General features: G+C 41.0%; 1 protein-coding gene across 1 annotated transcript; it reads right to left on the bottom strand.

Moving 5' to 3' along the window:
• Positions 1-2271: 2271 nt before the first annotated feature.
• Positions 2272-8770, bottom strand: LOC103717447 (probable pectinesterase 53). The gene is made up of 5 exons (XM_008805835.3): positions 8250-8770; positions 7863-8052; positions 7361-7567; positions 5866-6101; positions 2272-2551 (listed from the first exon to the last, which is right to left on the bottom strand). Exons 1-5 carry the CDS (start codon positions 8609-8611, stop codon positions 2404-2406), a joined length of 1143 nt encoding a protein of 380 aa, XP_008804057.2. The 5' UTR covers positions 8612-8770; the 3' UTR covers positions 2272-2403.
• Positions 8771-10625: the final 1855 nt, after the last annotated feature.

Raw genomic sequence — 10625 nt, 5'->3', positions numbered from 1 at the left:
TCTGTGGTGGGGCAACCAAATTATCACATTTTCAGCCTGTGGCGGGGCCTGCACATTATAGTTCCACATTTCTAGCCTGTGATGGGGCCTGCCAAAGTATCACATTTTCAGCCTGTGGCGGGGCCTGCACATTATAGTTCCACATTTCTAGCCTGTGAGGGGGCCTACCAAAATATCACATTTTCAGCCTGTGGCGGGGCCTGCACATTATAGTTCCACATTTCTAGCCTGTGAGGGGGCCTACCAAAATATCACATTTTCAGCCTGTGGCGGGGCCTGCACATTATAGTTCCACATTTCAAGCCTGTGAGGGGGCCTACCAAAATACCACATTTTCAGCCTGTGACGGGGCCTGCCATAATAACAAGATAAACCCAAAGTTCCTTTTCATATAATCCAGTTTACATCTACACATCCATTTTCTTGATATTTATTGCCGGCTTTAAACTAACCACGGTCACGTTTCCAGCCCGTGACGGGGCAACCAATATCACATAGTTAGTTTAGAGCACCACATCCATCAGTCCAATTATGTAGGTGTAAGTTATGCGCATGCATGCATCTATCATTATACCAATCACAAGCAAAGACGATCAAAATACAATTTAAATATAAAAACCATTTTGTTTTGCCTGGATCATAGCATATCAAACATATATATATATAGTGCAAAATATTTATATCATGTAGGATTGGCGTACAAGGATTCTTACTTTTGTTGAAAATTTAGACAGCCAATCACCTGCCCTCACGGCGATAAAGAACCGGAATGCACAGAATCCTGCTCAATGTCTTCTCGTCCAACAGATTGTTCCCCTACAGAACCAAATCATCATTAAAATTTACTCAAGATATATGATAATCCAGGACCCCTGTTTAATCCTCTAAAGGGTCCTCTAAAATCTAGTATTCCAAGACTATCCAATAATCCATGATCTTCCTAAATTAAACTAGAGAGAAAACAGACTAATAAGAGACAGCATCTAGAGGGAGAAGATAAAATAACAGAGAAGAGAGAGAGTCGGCTCTCTCTCTCTCTCTCTCTCTCCCTCTCTTCCTTCTTCCCGTAAATAAAACAACAAAGAAGAGAGAGAGCCAAAGGGTTGTCTCTCTCTCTCTCTTCCTCTTCCTTCCTCCTTCCCGATGGAAAGGAGGAGAGTGCTTGGTAGCCGGCGGCCCATGGCCGGCGACGCCCCATGGTGGTGCCACGCCCGGCGACGGCCGGCCGGAACGGAAGGGGAGAAGGCCGAACAGAGGCTCGGCTTCCCCATCAGCCCGGCGGCTTCCCGACCACATCCCCAAGGAAATAATAGCCAAAGACGAAGGAGAAGAAGGAGAAGGTGCTCACCTTGCCTCCGGCGAGCTCCTCCCGGCCGGATCGACGGCGACCGCTCCGGTTCCTCCCGCGGCAAGGTAAAACCCAATCCTTTTTTTTTGTGTGTGTGTGTGTGGGTGGACGGCTCTCGACGGAAGCCCTAGAAAGAGGAGGAGGTCTCGGCCCGAGATTGCTAGGGTTTTTATCACCCTAGGATCCTCCTCTCCGGTGGATTCGGGAGGAGAGGGAGGATTTTCCGGAACAGGGGAGGGAGAAACTCCCTCCCTCTTTTCATGTGTTGGGCCGTCCTTTCTCAAAGGCCGGCCCAACCCTACGTAGGCTTTCACAAAAACTTTGATAGATAATGAAGCTCAACTCTTTTGGCTTACACAGCACGGTTTATATAGGCTGCTGCAAGCTGACTGTTACAAGAATGTTAAACAAATCCCTAAACTTGCTAAACAAACTCCTAGATAGTCCAACTACTTGTAACAAATAACAACTCAATATTAAGTGACTAAAAATTAGGAACTAATAAACTAGTAGGAGACTAAATCTAAAAGACCAAGTCTTTAGTTCACGTTTTTTTTTTTTCAGCACCTAAAGAACCCACGCTAAATTATCTAACACTCTTGAGAGGGAAAAAATGGTGACCTTTGAGAAAAAGCCAAATAACTATCAGGAGAATAGTAGTACTAAGCTTTCGTACATTATACAGTTATATTAGCCACAAAACGGATTATATGCCTGATGGGGCATATGGGCACCATGGGCTTAATTAACCGAGTAATTTTGTGCCCGAGGGAAGTATGCTTTCTAAGGTGTCCTCCAAGTAGCCAATGGAATCATTCATGCTGCTTAAACGGAAAATGTTCTCAACTGCAATTATATAAAGGACAGGCCATTTGGGACTTTAGACTGGTTTGAGTTGGGTGAATTTGAGAAACTTGAAGCGATACCAGAGAAAGAAATGTCACTTTTTACTGGCAAGAGAATCACATTATTCTTTTGATTCGAAATATTTTCAAGTGAAGAGAACAAAGTGATGAGGGGGCATCAGAATCTTCGTTCTTGATGTTAGAATAGAATCACAGTTTGATCCATTCGGTTCCATCTATGAAGCTCAAGGAAATAAAAGGCTTGGCTTCCTCCTCTGTGAGCTCCCTTGACCATGAAACCCTTCCAACGTAGTTGGCTCCAGGGCCGCTGCACTTGTATTGGCCGTAGAAAACCGTCCTGCCATGCCATCAGTAAAGTGTAAGCTCACAGACCAAACATAACAATCGTACTTTGCCTGTGACCAAAAAAATAAAAAAACTTTGCATGTGACGAGGAAACGTAATTGTATAAATAAAAGTCTTTCAAGTACTGAGTATTAGCCCAATTACAACCAGACATATACTCAATTTTGTTATTTAGTTTAATTTTTCACTTTGAAGAAAGAAATCATTAGAAAAAATAGATCATGGTTAATTATATCAGTTGCAACACACTCAGGACTTCCAAGTGACTTGGGTCTGGCCAAAGGCTAATTAGGCTCAAGCCCAATTAAAACCAAATTTTGGTTGTCAACATCTTAGTTTTCCAAACACAACCCCATAGATTGAGGTCCACTAATAATTGAACCTGGAACCAAGACTCATATGGTTCTAGTCGGACTAGCTGAATACCATTAATTAAGGCATTGACTAAAATCAAATCTAGTAGGAGTCCAATGCTCTTCTTTTTATTTTTTTCACTGTTGCGCCTATTTGCATTGGTTCTTGGCTCCAAGATAGCCGATCATGGGTCAGATTTGGGCATAAAAAATATCAAATATTATGTAAACACGGCCCGAAGTCTGATTATAAATAAATAGAGTTCGGGCTTGAGGCCCGACCCATGGTCAGCTAGTCTAAACTCACATGTAGTTTGAATCTATTGCTACATTAGATCGTTTTAGTATTTCTGGATTCCTTTCTGCAAGTAGCTATGGCCGAGATATATGGATGGTTATGATCTAGCTTTTGGTTGAGCCACGAGATAACCATTGCTGAGTCATCTTCCACCATATATTAAGCCCTTTTCACCTTTGTTCTATATACTTCAATCCTCCAACCCTCTATTCAATAAAGCTAAAAATGTTTCCCCCCTTCTTTTGGTTTTTTGGGGTGAAAGAAAGAGGTTCCAAAATGATGAATATGATGAGATCATACTAATATTTCAGTTAAAGAAACGGCAATGCCAATCACCTTTTGCATTTCCAAAGAATTTAAATACCTTATCAAGAAACATCAAGTGCACTTTTCTCACTCAAGGGGGAAAAACACACACATCCGGCCCACATTAAAATATACTCGAATCATAGACGCCTTAAACTAACCTCTCTTCTAGCACTTCACCCAATGTATGGGTCTCACCTAAGCCTAGCCATCATTCTGGAAAAGGCCGATCACCTGTGACCTAAGTCCTACGCCGTTCCAAGACAAACATATTTGGTTCTAATGCTCTTATTTTATTTTCTCTGCACCCATGCAATCTAGAGCTAAATTAACCTACATTTCATTATTAAAAGAAAGGGAAAAAAAGGAGAAAAACCTCAAGCACTAAAAGCGAAACCTCGCATAGGCTTTGGGTGTAGTGGACACCACCTATCTCCATGACCAAACGAGCATTTGCATGTCTGAGTCATTAGAAGCTTCTCATGATAATAATCCACAATCATATGATCCTTATCCTTAGTTTTATATTCCTATGGTTTGATATTTAAATGAGGGAACGCATCAGGGAGGTGTGCTTACAGCAATGCAACAAATTGTTATTTTGTTTTTTGCTTTCAGAACTTATTACGATATCGAAAGCACAACGAATTCGGCAAGTGGACCGGGACCAAAGCTATCCTCGCGGAAGCGATGACCCAATTGATTCGTCACTCTCATTTACTCCACTCATGTCATTGAACAAGTGAACAATATTATGGTAGATGGGCCAAAAGGTCCAGTGCAGCAGGACCAAACAATAACCTTTGCAGACTGGAAGTTGCTAAAGGGACCATTCTATGATCAGTTTATTGTTGGCATGAAGTCATGAACATGTGGTGCCCAAAAGTTGAATGAGGCCATGACTTGTGGGTCGGACCAATATCTATCCTAGCTACTTAGCAATTTGGTGTACAGATAAAGAATCAAAAGTGGCTTCTATCAAATTTCTACTTGAAAGTATATGAGTTTGTTCGATCCTTTACTGCTGAGCTATTAAACTTCAAAATTAAGAAAAAAAAGCATTATTTCCTCATTTTGATGATTGGAGAGATTCATTTGACCAATACTAGAGTCAAATGGGAATTGATAGGGGTTGCATAGTGTTCTTGGTGATGGCAATAACATTGGTTATATTAATCATTATAGATCTTTTTTAAGAGAAACAAGGGCCACCCTCCTGCACTATAAGTCTATACTTATCCCAAGTCCAAATTTTTACGACGCACTATCCAAGATGTATAACCCTGAATCTCTAGTTCATAGGCAGGGGGTGTGTGACTATTGAGACAAGTTATAATTCTCTTAATTAGGATAGAACGAAAAATGGATTCTTGCTAATCTAGCATTTTGTCAATGTTTTCCATTAATAGTAACTAAGAGTGCAATATGTTCTTTCACAAAATTTCCCTAAAAGTCCCTCATGTCCTATTGTAGAACCCAAATTGCCATATCATAATGATGTGGAAAGGCTCTTGATTTTGTGCCAGGGCTATGAATTGGGACTTGCCCTTGCCCTAATAGTAACACCCTTAGCAGTCTAATAACTTGCTCCTGGTTAATTATAATGTGACTATGTCTCTCTCTCTCTCTCTCAAAAAGATTTCGTTGGGACTACTTTGTTAACTAAACTTAGCCTAGATGATTAGCATCTCTCTTCACATGAAAAGAGCTGCCAGCTTCAAATCTATATGATAGCATTCCCACCATATTCCTCATAAAAAAAAGAAAAAAAACGGAGAAAAGAAGCTAATATTTGCTCGTTAGTTTTACTAATGTGGCAAAATAAACTCAAATATCCTGCAGTACTCATTACAAGTTGTTAACACGTACGTACGACTAAGTAAAACTACAAATAAATATAGCATTAATAACGTAATAATCTAACCACACCTATCCTTCCAGAGAGTGATTAGTATGGTCCTACAAAGAGAACCCGTCTTTGTTTGGGTTATATCTAAGTTTTGTTGCCAGCCCCAACAGCTACTTCCCTTCCCCAGCTAATGGTCAACGGCAAGCTCAGAGAGGGTCGACCCTAAGAATGGTATAAAAAAAATATAAAATATATAAATAAATTTACCTCATCTCATAAATTTAAGTTTTTGAGATGGTATCATAGCAGAAGTTCCGAAAAAAAATATTAAAAAAATAAAATATATAAATAAATCTAACTTATTATATAAGCTTCGGCCTAATCGAAATAAAGCGTGAAAGACCCGACACATGCTCGAGGGCAGGACCGCAAGAACAAAATAACCAGAAGCTTCAAAAGGACACAAAAGAAGAGAGAAAAGGGAGAGCCTTCACACTTACATCTCTCGGCTGGGGTCCCCCCAGTTGTACCAGCCCCTGGGAATTATGATGTCGTCCATGTATGTGTAGGCAAACACCACCCGGGAGAAGGTCCCCCATGCCCTGCCCAAGTAGAGCGCGCCGGAGCCGGTCACCTTGCAGTTCACGAACGAGAACCCCGTGTCCTCCAATAGGCTCATCCGGTTCTGCGCCGTCACGGCTCCATAGTTCTGAGCTATAGCGTGCACATGACACCCCTGCCCAATAATGTTAGAAACCACATGAGAAACAAAGCCCAAATCACCTCCCATCACATTCCCATGGATCCACTCTTCTTTGATTCTAACTACAAATTCCTTTCCAACAGTTATTTGATGCTGTTCTGTAGCTAATTAAATACTTTTAAATCTCCACCATGGAAGTTGGGCTTCGAGCAAGTTGAGATACAGCCAGATGGACAAGCGCTGCTAAGTGCAACATGTGATCAGTGACATCTCTGGAGCATTTGTTTTACGTGTCCAGTTTCAGTTGTCAATCTTGGAAGTCTAAAGAGAGAGAGAGAGAGAGATAGAGGCCTTTCTGCTATGGGACAAAGGAAATGAGGTACGTAAAAAGCTCTCGCTAATAAAACTATGGCTCAAGTTGTTGATGTGCAAACGTTTCGGTGTTAAAGCCTAAAGGACAAACAAAGACAACTTACTTCAGTAATAAAATTTATTTTTTTCATCGCACGCTACTTGTTTATTGATTCTATTATTTGTTTAGAGAATATTCTCTCGACTGACTAGAGTCATAGAAGTTCCAAACACCAACTGCCAGAAGGAGTAGCCTTTTCCCATTCTGCCGTAAATGATAAGGGGTCTAAAGTCTAAACCACAGCCATACGATCAAAATCAATAGCCATGGAAGAACTTCTCATCAAAGAACAGCTACAAAATGGGGCGACCCGTGGGACAGCCATCACAACTTAAGGTGTCACGTGGAGGATGGATTGTAATATTTAAATTAAAAAAAAAAAAAAGAAGAGAAAGAGCCAACGAATGCGTACAGTCTTTTCTCAGAAATAAATAAATAAAAAAGAAACAGACCAACGGATGTGACGGCCATTTTTTCAAAGAACCTTCTTTTTACGGTATCTCTACATAATGAACTTAAATTTAAAATTTAAGTCTCACAATTTTGGAAATATGCGTTTGCACTAGTTCACCTATACGCTTACATCTATTTGCACTTTATAAATATAAAGCATTGTAACCAGCAACAGAATATAGAGATTAATCACCAGAAACAACAATCTCTTCGCTTCCTTCCGTCTTGTTGTCTCTAGAATTTCATAAGGCTCTGTTGTATTACTTAGCGGGGGCAAATATCACCAACATTTACTAAAGTGAAGTTGAGATATTGACACCCCTATATTGATTCTATTTGGATAATTTTGAACATGAATGCTAGAATGCTATTACTCAAGACTATCGAGCCGGAGAACAAAACATCTTAGAAATATTTTGAATCTGACCTCAAACAGGGAGAGAGCATTTCCAAAGATGAAGTCCACGGAGCCTTCAATGTAGCAGTCCTTGTAGTAATGCCGGCCGACGTGGTCATAGAGCGTGTCCTGGCCGCCCAGGAACTTGCAGCCCAGAATCGCTGCAGTGTCGCCCGATATCCTTAATGCTACTGCTTGCTTGCCCATGGCCCCTGGTGGTGGAATCGGGGTGGTGTTCTGAAGAAAATGGCGTACACTAGTTAACATACCAAACCATGCATGATGCTTAAAAATATAAGCCAGATGCTTGTGTCTTAATATGTGGCTATCTACTTGCAAATGGCGTATTGGTACACAAATTAAACACATAATAAGTACACTAGTAAATGATCACCATGCAAACAGCATTCAATCAGAAAGCGTCTACCGGTTTGGGAGACTAAAAAGAGCAATGGGAACTTTGTGATGTTATGAAGCCTTGGAACAGAGTAAGGAGGGTTCTTTTGTGTTGATTAAAGTATACTTTGATTACCTTGAAGGTAATGTTCTTTGCTATGAAATAAGGGGCATTCACGGCGAATGTAGCTGAATTGAAGGTCCCCATGGGCTGGCCTTTCGGCCCAGGCGTGTCGGCTGTGTCTCCCCATTGAACCACCGTCTCATCTGCTCCTGCCCCTTCTATGGTGATGAAAGCTCTTGCTGGTGATATGTTTACCTTCTCTCTGAGAGGAAACAAAAATTTCACAATCCTGGCATTAATGCTATAACAAGTTATCTCATTCAAAATATTAGAAAGTAGACATGCAAGACGTTTATTAGAATCCATAATCCTCGTGATACCATAAGAGTTAATAACATCCGCCAAAGCAAGAGCCTAAAATATTGGCAGTAGAATGTAATTCCAAGGGCAATCACTCACTTGTAAATGCCGGCATGGACCTTGATCACAACTCTAACTAGATTGACAGAAGGAAGTGAATCGATGGCGTTCTGGATCGATGTGAAGTCGCCTTTTGATGGGTTCTTGTCCACCGTCAGCGTGTAGGAAGGAATGACCTTATTCAGTGCCTTCTTATAGACTGAATGCCGGAGGCCGCCGACATATCTAACCCACCTCATGAATTGCTTCTCTATCAACTGGCTCTGCGTTGCATTCTCCGAATACTCCTTCGATGCTTGCCGCCGCCCCGGCCGGAGACCCTTCGTGTGGCAGACGACTCTGCCAGGGCTGAGAAGGATAAAGAGAAGAGCAATGGAGATTACGCATTGGAAGCTAGGCATTGTGATAAAGAAAAAGAAAAGGGAAGGAGAGGGAATGATGAATGCGGGGGAGGAGGTTAGCTGTTTGGTTTTTTAGCTGGAAGAGGAGAAGGGAGAGGAGAATTTAAGGGAGTTCACGGGCTTTTCTTCTGTCAATAAAGCTGGGGAATGGGGGGTTCACAGGCCACGTACGCATGCCAAGGTATTTCTACTTTGAAACATGGTGGCGTGGGTCTCATTTTATTGCTGTTGGGTTTTTGTTTTTGCCTCTGTTTTGTTCTTGTTCTATTCCCCTAGGTGCTAGTCTTTTTCAAGGAATTAAGAATTTCGTCTTCGTTCTCAATTCTTTTAAAGTTTTCAATTTTGTTTTTGGTACCGTATCTTCTAGTTCGGGTCCTTTGCTGCTGCTGCCCGTGAATCTTTTTCTCTCTCTCGATTTCCAAGGGGCCGCGAGCTTGTGGTTTCGTTCCACTATTAATTGGTACAAAGTTAAGTACAAGGCTAGGAAATCACTCTCTGAATTCATAGAATCAGTGTCACATGTGATGCCTTCGTATCGCTGCAATCTAGCTCGTTATAGGCCCGTGACGAAGGCGGCTTGGTCTGCAAACCTTAAAATTCCAAGATGCTTCACAGTGACATTGGTGTTAAAAGTAATAACGATCAGAAAGCACTCAGCTTATTGTGTATCCTTTTGCTCACTTATATGCATTAAACTTCGTGGACTATTTCGTGATGCACGTCAGAGGTCGGCCCCAGGTTTGTTGTGTTCAGATGGGTGTTATCTTCCCTGAATTCTTTCAGTTAAAAGAAAAAAGAAAAGAAAATTCCCCATCTCAAATAATCAATTTTGAATGTCAACTTTCTTTCCCTTGTTTGCTTGGGTGAGACGTGCTCAAAATTCGTGACGCCCTAAATGCATAGCATAAATTAGCCTATATCCATATTTTTATTTTTTTGGTATTCATTTTTTAATTTAACCTAGCTTGGTCCGGACAAGAAATCTAGACATGTAGGTTAGGTTGACAGGGGTTCCAGCTAACAGTCCTGGTTCTCTTCTAAAAAACTAAAAATAAATATCCACCATCTGGATCATATGGTACATGAGACAACGGTTGTTTGTCGAGACCGCGGGCAATGTCCTAAGTTGTAACTTGTAACACAAAATGTCGGAGCAGATTTGGCTCATGATTTATATGAATTGAAGAACACTGCAATACAAATTTATGGAGACTGACCACGGACCGATTATGGTGCTTATAATTAGATTTGAATGGATTTGGATCCTTAAACTAGCTAGGATATTAGGGCTTTAATGAAAAAAGTGTGAGAACTTGTGAATGCATGTATTTAGTCTCACATCAGTTATTCATTGGGTTGATCTTAGGTACTTGTATAGAACCAAAAAATTCAAATATCATCTTCCAACTAGTCTCGTTAGGTGAGCTTCTGGATTGTGACATTGTTATTCTTATTTTTTCAATTTTAATGCTTCCATCGAAACAAAGCTCCTGGTGCAAGGAATTTAGTCGGATCCATAAGTCAAACCTAATTGAAATAGGACGCGACTAGGCAAAAGGCCTGCAGAGAGCTGGACCTGCTGGTGTCTTTAGCAATGACACCGGAAAAAAAAAAAAAGAATAGTGGATGTTTTTTTTTTCAAATTGATATTTTATATAGTTCTAATATGAGAACATCGACACGCTATAACAGTCTAATACTCTAATTTGCAACCTTGCAGGGATGCCTTGCACACTGGCCGTCAATTCTCACCTCATGTTGCATAGCCGGTTCATGCTGATGAATGATAAGGTTGACGACAGCCACCGTCATCGAGTTTCCATCCATGGGGAATATTAGTATGTACACGTAGATATGACTATTAAATACCGTGCCGTATCTAATCCAATCCCATGCTTTGGAATCAAAAACGTGATCCCAAGGAAACACAAAGTTGGTGGGGTGGTTCATGGTTGCATGTACCACTTCCCCAGCCCGCACTTGTCCGGAAGTGGACCTCTTTGCATTGTTTTGA

The sequence above is a fragment of the Phoenix dactylifera genome, chromosome 4, assembly GCF_009389715.1.
Source record: "Phoenix dactylifera cultivar Barhee BC4 chromosome 4, palm_55x_up_171113_PBpolish2nd_filt_p, whole genome shotgun sequence".
NCBI classification, from domain to species: domain Eukaryota; kingdom Viridiplantae; phylum Streptophyta; class Magnoliopsida; order Arecales; family Arecaceae; genus Phoenix; species Phoenix dactylifera.
The sequence above is the reverse complement of the archived record's forward strand: the minus strand, read 5'-3'. Positions and strand labels throughout refer to the sequence as shown.